We start from the raw sequence: 22,939 nt of genomic DNA, 5'->3' as shown, positions 1-22,939 counted from the left end.
ATGTGAGTGGATCAATAGGTACTGCTCCGGCGGGAAGGTAACGCCGCTCCGTGTAGTCATCCCACATGACCTTGGAGGAGTCTACGGACAATGCCGGCTCTTCGGCTTAGAAATGGAGATGAGCACCAACCTCCAGAGTCAGACACAACTGGACTTAATGTCTGGGAAAAACCTTTACCCTTGACCTTAACTACCACCAATTCCTCAATACTTTATTTCCCATACCACCATACTTCGCCACAGCAACGCGTGGCCGGGCACAGCTAGTATATAATAATATGAATAACAACTTTATTTTTCTATAAATCCCAGCCACTATAACTCCCAAATGACAAAATCAACCCCCCCCCCCCTCCCAACTCCACCAGTATTCAAATTTGGGCGTATCGGGTATTTGTGTCAAATGTGGTCCAGTGAATGAAAATACATCCTACATATCAGATATTTACATTAGGATTCATAACAGTAGCAAAATTATAGTTATGAAGTAGCAACGAAACTAATTGTATGGTTTGGGGGGGGGGGGGGGTCACCACAACATGAGGAAGGTTGAGAACCACTGTATCTCCACATTCAAAGGTCTCCCTCTCTCCTGGATGCAGAAATCACTTACTAGAAACATTAGGAAAAACAAATGCGATTTTATTTTGGTATAAAAAACAGGGATTACTACAAAATGGGAAGGTTCAGAAAGCAGGCACAAAGATAGCAAGCTTATCTAAATTATATAAAAAAATACCTCTAGCTAGAGGTGAGTGGAGAGGAACTCCTAATGCATGGGTTTGATAGGGAAAGGTCACTTATTTGAGAAAATACTGTTATTATTTCAAGTCTGTGATTGATAATGAGGCAGGGCTCCTCCTAGTGGCCAGGCTTAGAATTACTCTAAATAGCATTTCCTCCCACTGAACAGATGGATGAGATGCAAACTTTTGTACTTACTGGCCATGAAACTTTTGAAATCATTGGGTCTGTTCAAGATTAGGATTAACCGAGAAGGACCAAACCACTGAATCTCCATTATTAAAAGGAAGTGTACTCAATGCTATGGCAGTCAATGCCCCAATGCATTCACACAACGGAAGAACCGCATTCAAATCCTACCCTAGTTTTGGCAGAACGGTAGGGAACCGGAAATGCAAACCGCGATGGATCAGGTCCCAAAGCAATGTTATAGTATTATATAATACTATAGGACAATTTCCCCATTCAATCAGTGTAGACCATGCAAGAGTCCTTTCCCCTCCAGCCACCGAGAATACAGAGAGAGATATGGCTCCCAATATAGGACCATTGACTAGCAGCAGATTTAATTTTTTTTAAAAGGATAAAAACGGGGTTGAGGAGGGTCATAAAAAAAGGCTGATGTAGCATCCTTAGTCCGAATCTGGGTTCTCGTTCTTCACTCTGAGCCTCTTCCGTTTTGGAGCCTTTGGCAAGCTAGAGAAAGATATAATATTATTATATTAATAATAATAATAATAATAATAATAATAATAATAATAATAATAATAATAGCCACATCTTTGGCCACTTTCAAGGCAGCTTTGTTGACATGACAGAAGCAATAGGCCACACCAGGTCTTCCAGCACAAACTGCTCCTTGTCCTTAAATGACCTGGGGGCGGAGCCTCTTCATTTAGCCCTGCCCTGAAGAGGCGGGGCTTACTCACCAGCGGGTTTCTGGCTCCGCCTCCTCTTCCTCCTCTCCTTGCTGCTTCTCGCGAAGTTCAAGCCCTTCCAGGATCATCTTCAGCATCCGGTAGTGTTTCCGATTGCGGACCTGGACCCGAAAAAGACGATTCAATTGATTTGGAGTGGAGACACAGTCAAAGCCTTCGCGCACACAGCAGTGTGTGCGAAAAAGACCTTGGAGTCCTCGTGGACAACAAGTGAAACATGAGCCAACAATGTGATGCGGCTGCTAAGAAAGCCAATGGGATTCTGGCCTGCATCAATAGGGGAATAGCGTCTAGATCCAGGGAAGTCCTGCTCCCCCTTATTCTATTCTGCCTTGGTCAGACCACACCTGGAATCACACTGTGTCCAATTTTGGGCACCACAGTTGAAGGGAGATGTTGACAAGCTGGAAAGCGTCCAGAGGAGGGCGACTAAAATGATTAAGGGTCTGGAGAACAAGCCCTATGAGGAGCGGCTTAAAGAGCTGGGCATGTTTAGCCTGCAGAAGAGAAGGCGGAGAGGAGACATGATAGCCATGTACAAATACGTGAAGGGAAGTCATAGGGAAGAGGGAGGGAGCTTGTTTTCTGCTGCCCTGCAGACTAGGACGCAAGGGAACAAGGGCTTCAAACTACAGGAAAGGAGATTCCACCTGAACATCCGGAAGAACTTCCTCACTGTGAGAAAGGCTGTTCGACAGTGGAACTCTCTCCCCGGGGCCGTGGTGGAGGCTCCTTCCTTGGAGGCTTTTAAGCAGAGGCTGGATGGCCATCTGTCGGGGGTGCTTTAAATGCGATTTCCTGCTTCTTAGCAGGGGGTTGGACTAGATGGCCCATGTGGTCTCTTCCAACTCTACTATTCTATGATTCTATGATTCCCGACAGATGGCCATCCAGCATGAATTGCAAAAACCTCTAGAGAAGGAGACTCGACTGGACTCCTGGGCAGTCTATACTTCACTAGAGTCAGAAGAGATAATTCAAAGGGCATCTAGTCCAACCCCTAATCAAACCAGGCAGGAATGCACAGTCAAAGCCCTCCCAACAGATGGCCATTCACTCCAGCTTCCATTTAACAACATCCAAATGGGTTTAATCCAGACAGAAATGGATCGCAGGTGCTGTTCAAGAGCAGGTGCTGCTAGAACTCTTGCACAATTTGACAACTGAATTGCACTTGGTCAGCCAGTTCAGCAGCTCAGCAGTTTAACCCGCTGTGCCACTTGGGGCTCCTCTCTCTATACCACATATACCACAGTAATAAAATAAAACATAAACATTTAAACACCTAAATATAATCAAATAAAAACAGTATACAAAATTTAAAACATAATATTGCTTAAGTCAGTTCGCCCAATAACCCGGTGAATTCTGGCGTGACCCTTCAAACCCAACTTCTTCCCAAAATGTTAGTACCAAACATGAGATGTACGATTTTAAAAGTTTTAAAAGTTTATAAATATCAAATTTCAATACACATTCAATGTATATATATATATATATATACACACACACACACGTACACGTATATATAAGAAACAATAATCACCTGTTTCATATATAAATGAAATAATAATCACCTATAGGATATAAGAAGTGTAAAGGGGAAATGTCCAAACCTCATTTGTACAGAAAAGATAATATGAAATTTATGTTACTAGCTTTGCCCGGCCACGCGTTGCTGTGGCTTATGGGAATCCTTATGGAATAGCAGTGAATAGCCTTGCAGTCTCAAAGCCTGGCTGTTTTCTGGAGTAGCTGGAGCTTTTTGTTGTATGAACGTAGAGGCATGGATGAGGGGTTGTGCTGCCAAGTTTAGTGTTTCTGGGATGTGTAGTTTTGTTGTTTTGTCCTAGGCCGAAATTTCCTTACCCTTTTATATATATAGATATAATATGTATGTATGTGTGTATATATACATACATATATATATGAAACAACAATCACCTGTAGGACATAAGTGTAAAGGGGAATGTCCAAACCTCATTTATACAGTAAAAACAATATGAAGCTTGACACACACACATACAAAACAACAATCAACTGTAGGACATAGGAAGTGTAAAAGTGAAATGTCCAAACCTCATGTATACGATGAAGAGTATATGAAACTTATATAATACCCAAGTTTCTGGAAACATTTTCCAAGCTGGAAAATGTTTCCAAACATCCCACATTTGAGACATGCATCCTTTCACGACAGGGTCATTCAGTTTTATCAGCAAACCTGAGGTTGAACCAAACCCTTATAAATGTTTCATGCATTATATTATAAAATATAAGGTTTGGTTCAACCTCAGGTTGGCTAATAAAACTGAATGACCGTGTTGCGAAAGGATGCATGTCTCAAATGTGGGATGTTTGGAAAGTTCTGGTATAGAAAGCGTTTCATCCAATGGAGACCCCCAAAGGGCCACTCACCTGGAGGATATAGGGTCCGCTTTCGGTCTCGTGGTTGGAAGACCCTGCAGCTGATCTCTTAGCGTTTTCAGAAGAGTTGCTCCGAGGAGGAGCTGGAAGAACAACTGAAATGAAAACAAGGAGACAGAGGACACGCTTTGTAACTAGAGAAAGAAGCGCAAAACAAGAAATCCGCCGGAGCCAGAGACTGGCAAATAGATGGGATAATGGTTAGCGTTCCCTTGGGAAAGTTTTGGGAGTTTGTACTCCCTAAATTCTGAACAGTCCAGAATCTGTTAAAAGTGTTCTGCTCAGTAGATTTCCTTGCAGTGTCAGCGTTGCTTTCTTGGAGGTTTCTCCATCTCCAGCTGCTGTTTCCAAGCCAGTTCCAGTCGGGCCGTGCCGTGTCGCGACTCTCAAGCAGACCTTGACTTTACTTCAGTTGTTATTCTTGTTCCTGTTTCAAATTTGCCTCAGTTTTGACAACTTTGCTGCCTTGATTGCTACGAAGTATTTCCAGTGGATTGAACTCTGTTTCCTGCCAGCCTTGTTTCCCTGTTTTAACTCATGGACTTTGATTTCTTGGGAGAGCTATCGAGTTCTCATTGTGGATTATAATATCAGACCTTTCCCTTCACCCATTTGGAACCATCATTGACTTTCTAAAAAGAACTATTCCTTACTCAGACTCTATACCTAATTTCTAGGCATGTTCGATCGATGAAAAAAATGTTTCAATTCTCGTTTCTAAAGTAGGGGGTGCCAGCGCTTCGAAATAGAAACTATTTCTGATTTTTTTCACCCAAAAATTTCGGATATTTCCGAAAATTTGTAATGATTCTAAATGTTTCTAAAATGGCAGGCGTTCATGCACAATCGCCAAAAAAAACCGGCACCGGGGGGGGGGGGGGATTTTACAGGGCTCTCCTGCCCTCATTTCTGGAGCTATCCTCATCAAATTTGGTATAGTGGGAGAACACATTCAACACTCTTAGCTCAATAAATTGCAGAACGTTTCCTACGATTTTTGGCAAATTTTCATAACTTTTTATAATACACTATTTTTAAAAATATTTTTTTAAAAAATTGGGGAAAAAATTAACGAAACATTAAGAGACAATTAGAGAATGGGCCAACGATGGTTCAAATTACATTGCTGGTTGCGCCGAGAGACAACGTCTCAGAATGCGTCTCAAAAAGCGAGAACAATCTGATATAAATCCGATATAAGATACAAAACGATTTTTTGGACATACCTACTAATTTCCTTTGGATTTATAATGGTTTTAATAAAGATATAGTGTGTTATATTGGCTCTTGTTTGGTTTTCGAGTGCTCACGCTGCCTTGGGGTGCAACAGGTGGGAGTTGAAGTCCAAAACACCTGGAGGGCCCAAGTTTGCAAATGCCTGGTATAGATGCACCAATGCTTTCCTATCTGCCCAAACACCCCAAAATCCCATGTCCCCTATTTACCTTTTTTGGATTTCCCTTTAGGGACGGCTGCTTTCAGGGCATTCTCCTCCTCCGACTTCCGGTCCCTCCCGGGACAAGCGCAAACCCGGACCTCGAAGCAGCGGCGTCCGAGGAGGTCACCTCTGCAAAAGCCGGAAACGGGAAGAGATGCAGTTTTACAAGGCCTTGAAAACCTTTCCCTATCAAGCTAACACTCCCAGGATTCCATAGCATTGAGCCACAGCAGTTAAAAGTGGTCTCAAACTGCCTTAATTCCTTAAAATCTAGTCTTAGAAAGCTATTGGAAGCCACTCACTGCAGAGTCTCCAAAGTGATGATGGCCAAAATGGCACGCCGGTTCATGCCTCCCATGCAAGAGCTATTGCACATAAAATTGAGCAATAAAGTAGTATTATCGGTCCCGACCTAGAAAGGAATGGAGAGACAGCGGCACCGTTACCCGAAATTGACAACACTATGTAACACGATTTTATGTTCCTGGGTTATAAACGCCATTTCTTAATTGGTTCTGTCATAAAAACAAAGGAAAAGTTTATTAAACTGCAAAAACTTTCTTTCTCTATGTTTTCAATAAATATCACACGATCAAGTCTCACCCAATTCAATATACGTTGTGGCAGCCAAAAGAACAAAATTTCTGCATTAGAACAACTACAGTAAAGTCTCACTTATTCGCTTATCCAACATTCTGGATTATCTAACACAGTTTGCCTCCCACCTGGATCCACAGCTGTTTCTCTAGGCAGCAAGGACTGAACTTTTTACGGATTTAATTTCTGACAATGTTGTTACTGTAAGTTAATTTTATGCAATTCTATCTTTATTTGGAGTCAATTTGTTAGTAGCCTATTTTTTTTTAGTCAGTGCTTTCAATACATTGCGATGTTTTGGTGCTAAATTCATAATTACCGTATAATCTCACTTATCCAAGCTTCACTTATCTAATGTTCTGTATTATCCAACGCAGTCTGCTTTTTAGTAGTCAATGTTTTTGTAGTAAATGTTGCAATGTTTTGGTGCTAAATTCGTAAATACAGTAATTACTACATAACATTACTGTGTATTGGACTGCTTTTTCTGTCAATTTGTTGTAAAACGTGATGTTTTGGTGCTTAATTTGTAAAATCATATGTAATTTTATGTTTAATAGACTTTTTTCTTAATCCGTCCTTATTATCCAACATTTTTGCTTATCCAATGTTCTGACAGCCCGTTTATCTTGGAGAAGTGAGACTCTACTGTACTATATAACGTTACCATTTACTGAACTGCTTTTTCTGTCAATTTGTTGTAAAACATGATGGTTTTGGTGCTTAATTTGTAAAATAATAACGTAATTTGACTTTTAATAGGCTTTTCCTTAATCCGTCCTTATTATCCAACATATTTGCTTATCCAACATTCTGGCTTTGGATAAGCGAGACTCTACTATGTTTTCAATAAATATCTCACCGTTGAGTCTTAACCAATTCAATATACGTTGTGGAACGTTCTGGTAGCCTGTTCATGTTGGAGAAGCGAGACTCTACTGTATATGTTTTCAATAAATATCTCATCATCGAGTCTCAACCAATTCAATATACGTTGTGGAACGTTCTGGCGGCCCGTTTACGTTGGATAAGCGAGACTACTGTATATGTTTTCAATAAATATCTCATCATCGAGTCACAACTAATTCAATATATGTTGTGGCAGCCAAAAAAACAGTTTCTGGAGTAGAACAACTACTTTCAAAGTAAGGACTGCACAACTGAACATGAAATAACACTTTCCAACCAGGAAAAGGAGGAAATGCTCTAGAACCCGGACATACAGCCCGGAACCTGCACAACGCTCCAGTGATTCTGGCCGTGAGAGCTTTTGACAATAAAATCACAAGCATGTCTTCCATTGGGTTGTTGTGTGTTTTCAGGGCTGTATGTCCATGTTCCAGAAGCATTCTCTCCTGATGTTTCATCCACGTCTATGGCAGGCATCCTCAGAGGTTGTGAGGTATCACAATCTCTGAGGATGCCTGCCATAGATGTGGGCAAAACGTCAGGAGAGAATGCTTCTGGAACATGGACACACAGCCCGGAAAACACCCAACAACCCTGTGATCCCAGTCATGAAAGCCTTCGACAACATATCTTCCATTCTTGGCAAAGCCCCTCTCCCCGACCAATCCCCGATAACCTGTGGCGGTTCATATGGGACGATGACACTGTGGCGCCTGTTTGGGTCGGCAATGTATCTGGCCTGCTGATTGGCCTCCACCCTTATGAGGTGCTCAGCTGGCGCACTGCCTGCCGGGAGACACAAACCGGGGAGGGGAGAGAAAAGAGGCACATGGGTCACGTTTGCAAATAGTCATTCTTCCAGGAGTGAATTTCCCTTCCTAAGCCAGTGGTTCCTAATGCCAAGACCCCTTAATCCAGTTCCTCATGTTTTGGTGACCACCAACCATAACATTATTTCTGTTGCTACTTCATACCTGTAATTTTGCTACTGTTGTGAATCATAATATAAATATCTGATATGCAGGATGTATTTTCATGCACTGGACCAAATTTGGCACAAATATCTGATACACCCACATTTGAATACTGGTGGGGTTGGGGGGGATTGATTTTGTCATTTGAGGTATAGTTGTTGTGATTTATAGTTCAACTATAATCAAAGAGCATTCTGAACCCCACCAACGATGGAATTGAACTAAACTAAACTAAGCACACAGAGCTCCCATGACCAACAGAAAATACTGGAAGGGTTTGGTGGGCATTGATCTTGAATTTTGGAGTTGTAGTTCACCTACATCCAGAGAGCACTGTGGACTCAAACGATGATGGATCTGGACCAAACTTGGTCGGTCTATCTATCTATCTATCTATCTATCTATCTATCTATCTATCTATCTATCTAACTAACTAACTAACTATCTATCTATTTTAGGGTTTGGACTGGAAGTCCTTTGGGGTCTCTTCCAACTCTACGATTCAACTGTCTATTTATCTATCTATCTATCTATCTATCTATCTATCTATCTATCTATCTATCTATCTATCTGGGTTAGACTAAATTGCCCTTTAAGGTCTCTTCCAACTCTAGGATCCTGTCTGTCTGTCTATCTATCTATCTATCTTAGGGGTTGGACTGGAAGTCCTTTGGGGCCTCTTCCAACTCTACGATTCATCTATCTATCTATCCTGTCTATCTATCTACCTACCTATCACTCAGGGTTGGACTAAATTGCCCTTTAAGGTCTCTTCCAACTCTAGGATCTGTTTGTCTGTCTGTCTGTCTGTCTATCTATCTATCTTAGGGGTTGGACTGGAAATCCTTTGGGGACTTTTCCAACTCTACAATTCATCTATCTATCTGTCTGGGTTGGACTGAACTGGCCTTTAGGATCTCTTCCAACTCTGGGATCTTGTCTATCTGTTTGTATCTATCTATCTGGGTTGGACTGGATGGCCTTTGGGTGCCCCCTCCCCAGCCTAGCACTCTGTGAACTCACTGTCGCTGAACTCCTGAGAACGCTCGTGGTGTGGGCAGCGCTTCACCACTTCGGCCACGTGTTCGGACTTCTTGTAGACGGCCATGGTGCGGATGACGGCACCCAAAGGGGGCATGTTGGCCACTTTGATGTGGATGGGGCAGGTCTTGGCCAGCTGGCAAAAAAGTTTGTTGAGCTTTGGAGAATACTGCATTGGGGGGGGGGGGGGGGGCAGGAAAGTGGGAGAGAAAAAAAGAAACACAAAAGAAGGGGTTAGGTTTCCTGTAAGGTGCTTAAGACGTCAAACCCGAACCTGGATCTCACCCCAATATCCCATTTGCCGGAGCAACTAGCTTTGCAAGGTTTCATTCTAGAAGAGCAGGGGGTCTCCAATCAAACCAGAGCCCGCTCCACCCCAAAAGGTTTGCCTTTACTTCCATGCACCGCTAAGACAGAGAGCGCAACAACACATGTCCAGACTTGTCTCAGAGTTTTTCCCAAAAGGTGGGAAGTACATTTGGGGGGAGGGAGAGGTGGAAGAAAGGGGGGTGATCACGTTTCAAACTTGTTATCTCGGCCTTAAATAGCGGCAAGTTCAAATTCCAGAGCACTTTATAAAAGAGGAGAAGACTGAGACGTAACTTTTTGGGAGATGCATCAAATTGAAGTTGGTGGCGGCAACCGCAACGCCAGTATTGGAGCTGATAACGGCAATCATAACACTGACATTGGAGAAGGTAATAGGCATTCACGGTGCTGATATTTACTCTGTTGAAGCTGTGTTGTTGATCTACTGTGATTGTTATGTATTTTATATTGTTTATTTTATACTGTTGTATTTTATTGTATGTTGTTGGGCTTGGCCCCATGTGAGCCACCCCGAGATGGGGCGGGATATAAAAATAAACGTATTATTATTATTATTATTATTATTATTATTATTATTATTATTATTATATTGGGGCCGATCGCAGTAGTCATAAAGGCCAATGCTTGACATCAATGACAGCAAGAGCAATGCCAATATTGGAGCCGATAATTGAAATCACAATGCCAATAAGCATAGGATCGAAAGTAAGTCAGCGAAGATTTATTTTCAAATAAGCCAAAAATATCCTGAAATTGGGGGAAAGGCTCTCCTTTTTTGGCCTCAACAGATTGCAAAATGGCTGTGGGGTTCTATAAATGGTTGGACACTAATAAAATAAATAAATAACATTATTATTATTAACACTATGTAACGTGATTATTTTTTTGCAGTTTCTCAAGTCGCTCCCGACACGAAAATAATATATTTTTAAAAAAATTTGTTCCTGGGTTATAAATGTCATTTCCTAATTGGTTCGATCATAAAAACATGAGGAAAGTTTATTAAACTGCTTTGGTCACTGCATCTTGGTTCGTGGATGGAGTTTTCGTCATTTGGTTTTAAGTCTTTGTTAATTGTATGTATCTCTTATGCACTTATGTTTATGTGTATTATGTTGTAATCGCTGTACAGTTTTTAACTTGTTGTTTTCTATTGTACTGGAAACCGCCCTGCGTCCCTTGAGAAGATAGGGCGGTATATAAATAAAGTTATTATTATTATTATCATTATTATTCTATGAAAGAAACATCATCCTGCTATAGCACATTTTCCTCTAGTTTTTCAATGAATCTCTGATTGAATCTCAACCTAATTCAACCTAGTTTGTGGCAGCCACAAAAACAAAGTTTCTGGAGTAGAACAACTACTTTCAAAGTAAGGACTACATCATTAAATAGGAAATAATACTTTCAAACCAGGAACAGATTTTTTTTTTCAAATTTTGTTACCTAGTGTAATTTCCCCAAAATATTATTATTATTATTATTATTATTATTATTATTATTATTATTATTATTATTATTACTATTATTATTATTATCCTCCCAAGGCAATCCTCAAAGTTACACCTAGTACTCTGTAAATGCAGAAATACTTTGCATCTTGATCAAGAAATAAAAGGGGGTCGTAAGTAAATATAATAAGATAATATTATTAATAATTGGGGAGGGGGAGTGCAAATGGCCAACAAACTACAGAGGCTAAAACAGGCATGGGCAAACAGTAGGCTGTTAGAAATTGTGGGAGTTGTGGTCCAAAACACCCGGAGGGCCAAAGATTGCCCATGCCTGGTCTAAGTGTTGGAAGGCCATCCTGATCAAATGGTAATAGCAATGGTAAAGATAAAAATGATCATGATAATAATAATGTCATTGGGTTGTTGTATGTCTTTCGGGCTGTGTGGCCATGTTCCAGAAGTATTAATACTTCTGGAATATGGCCACACAGCCCGAAAGACATACAACCACCCTGTGATCCCAGCCATGAAAGCCTTCGACAACACAATAATGTCATTGTTGAGTACTTTATTATTATTGCTGCTATTATTTCTATTATTATTCCATCTCTGGATGCCATTCTAGGGAAAACAGTATAAACAAATCCATACCTGCATGGATGTGTGTGTGTGTGAATGAGAGTGTGTCTATATGTGTTTACCATAGAGTTGCAATAGAGGACCCAGAGATGCTTATTATTATCATCATCATTATTATTATTACACTGTGTAACAAAAAAAATTTAAAAATGTTCCTGGTTTGGAAGTGTTATTTCCTGTTGGATTGCGCGGAATAATACATAAAATTATTATTATTATTATTGTATGACACAGCAAACTAGATAGATACACTGTATTTTGTATCACAAAATCACAAGTCGAACACTTCCCAAGTGTCTAGGACTGTGTGATGTTTTTTCGTATGATGCGCGCAGATCCCAGTCGGGTGGCCTTTTGCAGTTGGCAGATCGTAATTTTGTCAATGCCTATTGTTTCCAAATGCCAGCTGAGATCTCTTGGCACGGCACCCAATGTGCCGATCACCACCGGGACCACCTGCACTGGTTTCTGCCAGAGTCTTTGAAGTTCATTCTTGAGGTCCTGATAGCGGCTGAGTTTTTCCTGTTGTTTTTCGTCAATGCGACCGTCACCTGGTATGGCGACATCAATGATCCAAATCTTTTTCTTTTCCACAACTGTGATGTCTGGTGTGTTGTGTTCCAGAACTTTGTCAGTCTGGATTCGGAAGTCCCACAGTATCTTTGCGTGCTCATTTTCCAATACTTTTGCAGGTTTGTGATCCCACCAGTTCTTTGCTGCTGGGAGGTGGTACTTGAGGCATAAGTTCCAATGAATCATTTGGGCCACATAGTTGTGCCTCTGTTTGTAGTCTGTCTGTACGATTTTCTTACAGCAGCTGAGGATATGATCAATGGTTTCGTTGGTTTCCTTGCACAGTCTGCATTTGGGGTCATCAGCTGATTTTTCGATCTTGGCCTTAATTGCATTTGTTCTGATGGCTTGCTCCTGGGCTGCAAGGATCAGGCCTTCTGTCTTTTTCCATGTTTTTATGATAGAGCCAATTAGGACACGACATTCATAACCCAGGAATCATGTTATAAAGGCTTTCGTTACATCTTAGGGTCCTTCCACACAGCCATATAACCCAGAATATCAAGGCGGAAAACCCCACAATATTACACACACAACCCTGTTACCTTCCAACATACTCTTGCTTTTGAAATAATTTAATAGAGAGGTCAATGATACGTAGTGTAATTCAGGCATAGGCAAACTTTGGCCCTCCGGGTGTTTTGGACTTCAACTCCTACCATTCCTAACAGCCTACCGGCTGTTAGGAATGGTGGGAGTTGGAGTCCAAAACACCCGGAGGGCCAAAGTATGCCCATGCCTGATGAAGGTACATGCAAAACATCCCCAAATAAACCTCCGTACGGTGCAGGTGACGGACTTGGCGGTGCCCGACTGCTCAAAGGCCAGCTCGAAGCCGTGGTCACCAACATAGTCCTCGGTGGAGGGGATGATGGGTGTCGAGACGAACACCGATGAAACGGGTTCGAGGGTGCTGTAGTCCCCTTCTGCTGCCTTCGGGCTGGTCCCTTCCTCATAGGACATGGGATACGGCAGGTCCGGATTCAAAAGGGACTGATCCTCTTTTCCGTCCTGCGGAGAAAGAACAAACCTTAACAACACCCTCTGTGGCCAGAGCAGAATAATAATAATAATAATAATAATAATAATAATAATAATAATAATAATAATAATAATAATGCACAGATACATTTACATCCACAGACGAGGAATAATAATAATACTATTGAACAGATATGCCCACATCTCCAAAGAATGCATCTAAACTGTGGAATTAATACAGTCTGGCACCACTTGAACTGCTATGTTTAATGTGTTATTATTTAATTTATGGTAGTCTTTTATCACTTCTTGGTTGCACCTTACGGCATTGAATGCTTGCTGCTGTATGTTGTTAATTGCCCTGAGTTCCCATTGGGGAGATAGGGCGGGATACAAATACAGTAGAGTCTCACTTATCCAAGACTCGCTAATCCAAGGTTCTGGATTATCCAATACATTTTTGTAGTCAATGTTTTCAATACATCGTGATATTTTGGTGCTAAATTCGTAAATACAGTAATTACAACATAACATTACTGCGTATTGAACTACTTTCTCTGTCAAATTTGTTGTCTAACATGATGTTTTGGTGCTTAATTTGTAAAATCATAACCTAATTTGATGTTTAATAGGCTTTCCCTTAATCTCTCCTTATTATCCAACATTTTTGCTTATCGTCCAGACCCACAGATGTTTCTCTAGGCAGCAAGGACTGAACTTTTTATACCTTAATTTCCGACAATGTTGTTACTGTAAGTTAATTTTATGCAATTCTATCTTTATTTGGAGTAAAATTTGTTAGTAGCCAATGTTTTTGTAGTCAATGCTTTCAATACATTGCAATGTTTTGGTGCTAAATTTGTTATTACAGTATAGTCTCACTTATCCAAGCTTCACTTATCCAATGTTCTGTATTATCCAACGCAGTCTGCCTTTTAGTAGTCAATCTTTTTATAGTAAATGTTGCAATGTTTTGGTGCTAAATTCATAAATACAGTAATTACTACATAACGTTACTGTGTATTGAACTGCTTTTTCTGTCAAATTTGTTGTATAACATGATGTTTTGGTGCTTAATTTGTAAAATCATAACCTAATTTGATGTTTAATAGGCTTTTCCTTAATCCCTCCTTATTATCCAAGATATTCGCTTATCCAAGTTTCTGCCAGCCCGTTTAGCTTGGATAAGTGAGACTCTACTGTACTACTCATTATGATTATTATGGCTCAATGATGCAGAATATTATTTAATAATATACTTTATATTTCGCTCTATCTCCCCGAGGGGACTCAGGGCGGATTACAGAATACATATACAACAAAACTTCAATGCCATTATACAATTAACAAGGGCAGACAGGACACAAACAGAGGTAAAGGCTTTCCCATTTTTTCCATTTCCGGCATCTGGAGGTTGCTCCATCTTCCATGCCGAGTTTTGTCGTCCTTAGACGTCCTCCCGATGGAATCGCCAGCATGTCCTTATGGGTGCGCTTTATTACCTCCGCACTTAAAGAAGTATCTATTTATCTACCCGCATTTGTTTTCGATCTGCTAGGTGGGCAGGGAGCTGGGGATGACGGCGGGTTTGAACTGCCAACCTTTCGATCAGTAGGATTTTCTGAAGCTAAATGGTTTAACCCACTGGGCTAAGCCCAACCCGTTTGCCAAAAAAAGCTGGCAGACTATGAATCCCAGGATTCCCTAGCATGGGAGGATTTTGGAATTCTGGATAAGGAACTTCAACCTGTATAAAAGTGCCTTATAATCTTTTAATCGTTCCCATCCATCCTTTTGATATATCTATGTGCCCCTCAAATAGTTTCGGGTTTCTTTCCTCACGTTCTCCTGCCTACATCCCTTGGATTTATCTGAACCCACCACAAAAAGTAATAGAATAAAAAAAGCAAGAAAGCAATAAATAAAATAACTAAAATAATAAAAATAGATACCAGTATATAATGAATACATAAATAGAAACAACAAATTAATTAGTAATATATAAAACATAATAATAAATAACAAAAATATAATAAATAATAAAATATCAAAACTAATATAATAAATAATAATTAATAAAACAAACACGTTTGGTAAATAACATAATACATGAAATTAAATGAAGTACTGTAATAAATATAAATATATTAAAAGGAATAAATAATAAATGTAAATAAATATAAATAATAGAGGAGATATGGGGACTCTATGGACCAAACCTGGACCAACTTGGGCCCTCCAGGTGTTTTGAACTTCAACTCCCACAATTCCTAACAGCCTGGAGGGCCCAAGTTGGCCCAGGCCTGGTCCATAGAGCCTGAAGTTGCCTAAAACACAGCATCCACCCCCAATCTTGGATGACGTTTCAAATTGCAGGTCTCGAACTCAGTACCAGTAAGGAGCTCCACAGGGTTTGGAAGGTGTCCTGGCTCAGAGGGGAGCTTGGCATGGGCACCAGGTCCAAGACTTCGTTTGGGTCCATCTCCATCATCCCGAAATCTAGGAGGAGAAGACACCCAGAGCGTCAGGACCCCCCAAAAACATTGCAGGACCAATCCCATTCACTGGGATCATTGGGTGCTTCAAGGTGTTTCCAACCAATGGCAACCCAGAGGTGGACCTAGCAGGATTCATTCTGCCCAAACATAGGGTCACACTGGACAACCAGGAGATTCCTTGGGAGGCATTTGTGGGTCTTTCAGCCCAATTCTATCATCATATCCAGCTGATGTTGACCATAAATATGCACTGGAGGACATAGTTTCCTAGGTAGAACATCTGTCTAGAAATAAAACTTGCTGCAGATATTACGAGGGTTATCCAGAAAGTAGATTAAGTTTTGGAATTAAAAATGAATAAAGTATAGGAGAAAACATTTACCATATGCAGTTGAAAGCCAGACCCAAATACCACTTCTCAACATAGTCGCCATTCAAATCTATCATATCATAGCGATGAATGAGCTTGGCAACTCCTTCCCCACAAAACTCTGCCACTTGCGCCCTCAAAATGTATAGGAGAAAACATTTACCATATGCAGTTGAAAGCCAGACCCAAATACCACTTCTCAACATAGTCGCCATTCAAATCTATCATATCATAGCGATGAATGAGCTTGGCAACTCCTTCCCCACAAAACTCTGCCACTTGCGCCCTCAAAATGTATAGGAGAAAACATTTACCATATGCAGTTGAAAGCCACACCCAAATACCACTTCTCAACATAGTCGCCATTCAAATCTAGGCACTTATCACAGCGATGAATGAGCTTGGCAACTCCTTCCCCACAAAACTCTGCCACTTGCGCCCTCAAAAGTATAGGAGAAAATATTTACCATATGCAGTTGAAAGCCAGACCCAAATACCACTTCTCAACATAGTCGCCATTCAAATCTAGGCACTTATCACAGCGATGAATGAGCTTGGCAACTCCTTACCCACAAAACTCTGCCACTTGCGCCCTCAAAACGTATAGGAGAAAACATTTACCATATGCAGTTGAAAGCCACACCCAAATACCACTTTTCAACATAGTCGCCATTCAAATCTAGGCAGTTATCACAGCGATGAATGAGCTTAGCAACGCCTTCCCCACAAAACTCTGCCACTTGCGCCCTCAAAACGTATAGGAGAAAACATTTACCATATGCAGTTGAAAGCCACACCCAAATACCACTTCTCAACATAGTCACCAATCTAATCTAGGCACTTATCACAGCGATGAATGAGCTTAGCAACTCCTTCCCCACAAAACTCTGCCGCTTGCGCCCTCAACCAGCCGGTTACCCCTTTCCGCAGCTGCGCATCGTCACTAAAACCCTGTGTTGAGGATGCAAGTGGCAGAGTTTTGTGGGGAAGGAGTTGCCAAGCTCATTCATCGCTGTGATAAGTGCCTAGATTTGAATGGCGACTATGTTGAGAAGTGGTATTTGGGTCTGGCTTTCAACTGCATATGGTAAATGTTTTCTCCTATACTTTGTTCATTTTTAATTCCAAAACGTAATCTACTTTCTGGATAACCCTCGTATCATCATTGTCATCATCATCATCATCTTGCTTTTATCTCTATTTGCAAAATGTCTACAGACCTTGCAAAGCTACAACTCCCAGGATTCCATAGCATTGATTAAGTGGTATCAAAATGCATTGCTGGTTTCGACACTGGCCAAATTGTTTTCTTATGCAACAGGACTTTCCCATTTCTGCACACTGTTTTCAAGGTTAATTCTGATTTCAAATGCTGTTATTGATTGACTAGGTTAGCTCTCTTTGCTTTGCTTTTTCTCCATGTTTACATCTCTCTCTGCTTTAATACAGAGGGGAAAACCATTATATATATTTAAACAAACTTTGAAAGGCAACTATGCTGCCAAATGCCATGCAATATGGTAAGGAGGGGGGTAATCCAAAAGAAAAAGCCTGGCAGTTTCAGTTTCCACACGTCAGCAAGGAGGAAGAGCCAAAATAGAGATTTTCTCATTTCGGTTTGGATTGTGGTCAGAATTAATCCAAATCAAACTGGGGTCCAAGCTGAAGAAGAGAAGAAGGCCCTTTAACAATTATCATTATCAATATTATTATTCCATTTTGATGCTCAGTGCTATAAAACCATGGGAATTTATATTGTTGTTGCTGTTATTATCACAGTTTGATACTAAAGAATCAGTGCTAAAGAATCATGACAATTATTATTATAATTATTATTAATAATAATATTGTTATTACCGCTTCATACTACCTGCCATGGTTCAATGCCTGTATTATTATTATCATTATTATTACTATTATTATTATTATTATTGTGTTGCTGTGAGTTTTCCAGGCTGTCTAAGCCATGTTCCAGAAACATTATCTCCTGATGTTTCGCCCACATTTATGGCAGGCATCTTCAGAGGTTGTGAAGCCTGTTGGAAACTAGGCAAGTGGGGTTTATATACCTGTAGAAAAATGTCCAGGGTGGGAGAAAGAGTGTGAATGTTGCAACTGGCCACCTTGATTAGGATTGAATGGCCCAGCATCTTCAAAGCCTGGCTGTTTCCTCCCTGGGGGAATCCTTTGTTGAGAGGTGTGAGCTGGCCCTGATTATTTCCTGTCTGGAATTTGCTTATTTTCTGAATGTTGTTCTTTATTTACTGTCCTGATTTTAGATTTTTTAAAAAAAATACTGGTAGACAGATTTTGTTCATTTTCATGGTTTCATTGGCCGCAGTGGCGCAATGGGTTAAACTCTTGTGCTGGCTAAACTGCTGACCTGAAAGTTGGCAGTTCAAATTTGTAAGACAGGGTGAGCTCCCGTCTGTCAGCCCCAGCTTCTCATATGGGGACATGAGAAAAGCCTCCCAGCAGGATGGTAACACATCGGGGCATCCCCTGGGCAATGTCTTTGTTGAAGGCTGATTCTCTCACACCAGAAGTGACTTGCAGTACGTTCTCAATTTGTTTGTGACATGATTTAAAAAATTCTTCCTCCTTTCTATTGAAATTGTCCACATGTTTGTGGATTTCAAGCATGTGGACAATGGCTGGACCACTCTGACAAAGAAGCCACAGTGGTTCCGGGCACGAAAGCTTTTGACAACACATTATTATTAGTTTGACACTAACTGCCTTAGCTCAATGCTAGATAATCACAGAAGTTATTACTATTATATTTATTTAAATCCTGCTTTTTCTGTCTTAACAGAGGCTCAAAGTAGCAGACTATGTTTGTGTGTATCCCTTAAAGACTATAAACACCGAATAAGATTTAAATCACACACTATTTAAAACTAATTTCACCTAATCTAAATTTTAATCTCATTGTTTGCATTAGATATGTTGTATAGTATTGCAATGCTATTGGGTTTTGATAGGAGAGATTTGATACTAAAATTCAATCTTATATTGCACTTTTGTTTGTATGCAAAAAATAGCCTATGGCCCAGGCATTAATAAATAACAAATCATCTTGTTGCAAAATGTTTGATCTAAATGCAAAATCCATTGCAAAATTATAAAATCTAAGGAGTTTGCCTGAGAAACAATGAAGGAAATTTTTTGAAACTGACATTCCTAGGTCCTTTTCTGGTAAATTTACAAGATAATTCCATAGGATCTCTAAAGCATGTTGAAAAATGAAAAAAATATATCATTTAATAGATCCATGATTGCTGCTCATGTGATTTGCATGTTTTTTTTAAAAAAAATGCAACTTTTTGCATGCAATGCACGAACACACCGGAAAGAAGTCATTAGTTGGAAGAGTTTATCTCATTTGCATAATTTTAATAGGAAAAGGCCCAAACTCTCCCCCGCCCCCCAAGGAACGTTGCTAAAACGTTTCCTTTGCAGCCCCAGGCAATGGAGGGAAAGGTGGGCCATACCATTCCTTGATATGGGGGGAACCGATTTATGTTGAGAAAGTACATCCACATTCCTAACCCCCAAACCTTTCTCCACACACTCATATATGTATTTAATACACTATTTTTTCCAATATTTGACGTTTCAATTAGAAGAAGAAAATGAAAATAGACGCTCAATAACTATTCATTTATTCCCGCCTCCCCCTTTTTTCCCTACAGTGGTTTCTTCCTAACTCACAACCCAAGCAAAGCGGGCGGTACCATTCTACATCCCTTCCGGAGGGGTGGAAAGCAACAGAAAGGCCGGGGCAAACCAAGGAAAGGAATAGGAGTGGATTATTCCAAGGGAAGTCCCCCCTCCAGCCGGGAATGGTTCTCACAGCTTGGTTAACCCTTTATCAGCCGTGGCTTTTTGAATCAAGCGACCCAGGAAGTTCAGAGAAAGGCAGAGCTTGGTCTCCAGTTCTTTTGGACCACAACTCCCAGAATTCCTGGTGGTAGGCCCAGCTGGCTGAGGCTTATGGGAGTTGAAGTCCCAAACACCTGGAAGGACCAGAGGCTGGGAACCATTCTCCCTAAGCAATGCATTCAAGAAAGAGCTTTTGCAATTAGAGGCCACTACTATTATTATTAGTTTTTGTTCTGGTTGTCACTACCATTTATATTATATTTATTTATATCTTGCTTTCTTCTCTTAAACTGGATGTAAACTGCTATATAATGCAGTTTAAGCTACATTTTCTAACTGCATTATGTGGCAGTGTAAGAGCCAGCCTCAATCAAGACCCAGATATATTAGTATGTAGTTTGATGCAGAAATGGACAACCAGGCTAAATGAAAGCTTGAAAAAGTGAGTTTTGGGGGGCTAAAACTCCCTAATGAACTACAAATCCCAGAATCTCACCATCTCAGTAGAATCTGAGCTGGGAAAAACCACCTTTTGGGGGTATTTCCCCCTTAAAATGTATATATATTTAACAATATACAGATCATTATTATTATTATTATTTGAAACACAAGATGAGTCCACAGCAGACACTATTATTATTCTTGCTGTTGTTGTGCATGCTTCCCCAACAACTCTATACACATTAATAACATCTTCCAGTTCTGGATTATCTATCTCTCTCCAAATGAATTTTAGCATTTTATTATCCCAGATGATTATGATTATTGTTGTTATTTACTTAATACCGCTTTAACAGTTTACAATTCTGAATAATGGTGATAGTGGTGATTTTGCATCTTTCCTCCCGAATTCTATACAAATCAACATCTTGTAAATCTGGATGATGATGATGATTTGTGTTGTCGAAGGCTTTCATGTCCGGAATCAATGGGTTGTCTATGGCAGGCATTCTCAACCTCTGATGTGTGGGTGAAACGTTAGGAGAGAATGCTTCTGGAACATGGCCATACAGCCCAGAAAACTCACAACCGAATGATGATGATTATTTGCATCTCCTCCAAAATGTATACACCACAGAATCTATGATTCTACCTTTCACATCTAATAATTCTGTATCATTTATTTATGTATTTACTGTATTTATACCCTGCCCTTCTCACCCCAAAGGATACTCAGAGAGGCCTTACAATAGGCAACATTTTGATGCCACATAAAACACACATAAAAAATAAACATACACATTACAAAACATAACTTAAAAAGCATATACACATTAAAACCAATGATTAAAAACCACACAGTCTGAAACCATAGTCAAGGAGCCGTTACATTTGCCCCCAAAGTCTACACATCCTTTTAACAATTTGGATTCTGAATAACATTAACAACAATAATAATTTGCATCTCCCACATATCTATATCCCCTTAACATAATTATGTTATATATCTTTAGACACATTTTTAATCTATGTATTTTATTGTGTGTATTTTGTGTTCGTATGTTTTGACTTTGTTGTTAAGTTGTTAAGAGAGGCCCATAACATATAACATGTATTATTATTTCTACTTCTTTTTTTGAGTTCCCCCCTCCTCCAAAACATGTATACTCTTAACACCATTTATTATTATTATTATATTTATTTATACCCCATTTATTTCTCCTGCAGGAGACTCAAAGTGGCTTAACCTAAAAGCATCAGCATACAATTTAAAATAGACAAATATGCAAACATTAAAACAGGATTAAATATAAACAGCATTAAAACAATCTCCCAATTAAAAACCAATAAAGCATATTCAAGATAAAAACCATTTGATTCTGGATTATTAGAGATTTTAGCCTCCCCTGACAAAATGATGTAGACAATCCTTTAATAATTCACAATTCATGATGATAATGATGATAATAATAATAGCTTTATCCCCTTTCCTCCCCCAAAAATCTATAAACCCTTAACATAATTCTAGATTTCTTTGATTTGAATCCTCCCCCAAAATGCATATACACTTAACATTCTATGATTTATTATTGTTATTTATTATTATTATATTATTATCATTGCAATTAAAGGGTTAAAGAAGTACTGGGAATTTTAAGTGAGGTCTGCTGCAACAGGTCTCTGCTCCTTTAAATGGCTGCTCAGGGAAGACATTTAAAATGGGGGGGGGGAAAACAACAATATAATGTTATTTATTATTATTAATAATATCATTGCAATTAAAGGGTTAAAGAAGTGCTGGGAATTTTAAGTGAGGTCTGCTGCAACAGGTCTATGCTCCTTTAAATGGCTGCTCAGGGAAGACATTTAAAATGGAAGGAAAACAATATATTGTTATTTATTATTATATGATATTATTAATATTATCATTGCAATTAAAGGGTTAAAGAAATGCTGGGAATTTTAAGTGAGGTCTGCTGCAACAGGTCTCTGCTCCTTTAAATGGCTGCTCAGGGAAGACATTTAAAATGGGGAGGAAACAAAACAACAACAATAAAATTATTATTATTATTATTATTATTATTAATCCTTCAGTGTAAATGCATGGAACAGCCTTCAATCGTTATTGCCACTGTTAGGTGTGGAGGAATGTGTACCTTATTGACTTGGAAGGCACATAACAACAAAACAACAACAACACAACACACTGTTTACATATTTACATATATATAGGGCCCTGATCCTGCATGCATGCATATATATAAATATATATATAGACAGACACATACGTATACATACTGTATATACATAAACACACATACATATACATATGTATATACACACACACACCTATCTATTTATATAGATGCAGGATCAGAGCCCTCCTGCCCACCCAATCAATGGGACTTTGCAAACGGAAGCGCCTAAATGACTCATCGGCAGCCAAGAAGGCGAAAGAAAAGCAGATTGTCAGCAAGGAGTCTTTTTCTTGTATTCTTTGATCACACCCCACCAAAACAAGGGATCGATCCCCTACCGGAATCAAGGAGCGAAGGGTCTTCCATCCCTCCTCGCCTCTGCATCGCTTCCAAATGAAAATCCCCGGGCGCCAAGCAAGGCACAGCACAGCACCCATGTGCCGGGGAATCCCCGGGCTCCAAGTCTCGCCCGTTACCGCGAGAGGAAGCCGCGGAGGCC

The 22,939-nt window shown here is 39.9% G+C and overlaps 1 protein-coding gene across 2 annotated transcripts; it reads right to left on the bottom strand.

Moving 5' to 3' along the window:
• Nucleotides 1-621: 621 nt before the first annotated feature.
• tp53 (tumor protein p53) lies at nt 622-22,927 on the bottom strand. 2 transcript variants are annotated; one of them, XM_062984541.1, is made up of 10 exons: nt 22,779-22,927; nt 15,441-15,547; nt 12,851-13,078; nt 9,051-9,237; nt 7,730-7,839; nt 5,850-5,959; nt 5,555-5,676; nt 4,101-4,204; nt 1,674-1,783; nt 622-1,440 (listed from the first exon to the last, which is right to left on the bottom strand). In XM_062984541.1, exons 1-10 carry the CDS (start codon nt 22,822-22,824, stop codon nt 1,377-1,379), a joined length of 1,188 nt encoding a protein of 395 aa, XP_062840611.1. In that variant the 5' UTR covers nt 22,825-22,927; the 3' UTR covers nt 622-1,376. The 2 variants fall into 2 exon arrangements, with proteins under 2 accessions (XP_062840611.1, XP_062840612.1); XM_062984542.1 differs by lacking the exon at nt 15,441-15,547 and having other exon boundaries at nt 22,779-22,900.
• Nucleotides 22,928-22,939: the final 12 nt, after the last annotated feature.

Source organism: Anolis carolinensis, chromosome 6 (genome assembly GCF_035594765.1).
Source record: "Anolis carolinensis isolate JA03-04 chromosome 6, rAnoCar3.1.pri, whole genome shotgun sequence".
NCBI lineage: Eukaryota > Metazoa > Chordata > Lepidosauria > Squamata > Dactyloidae > Anolis > Anolis carolinensis.
This window is presented reverse-complemented; position numbering and strand designations above follow the sequence as displayed.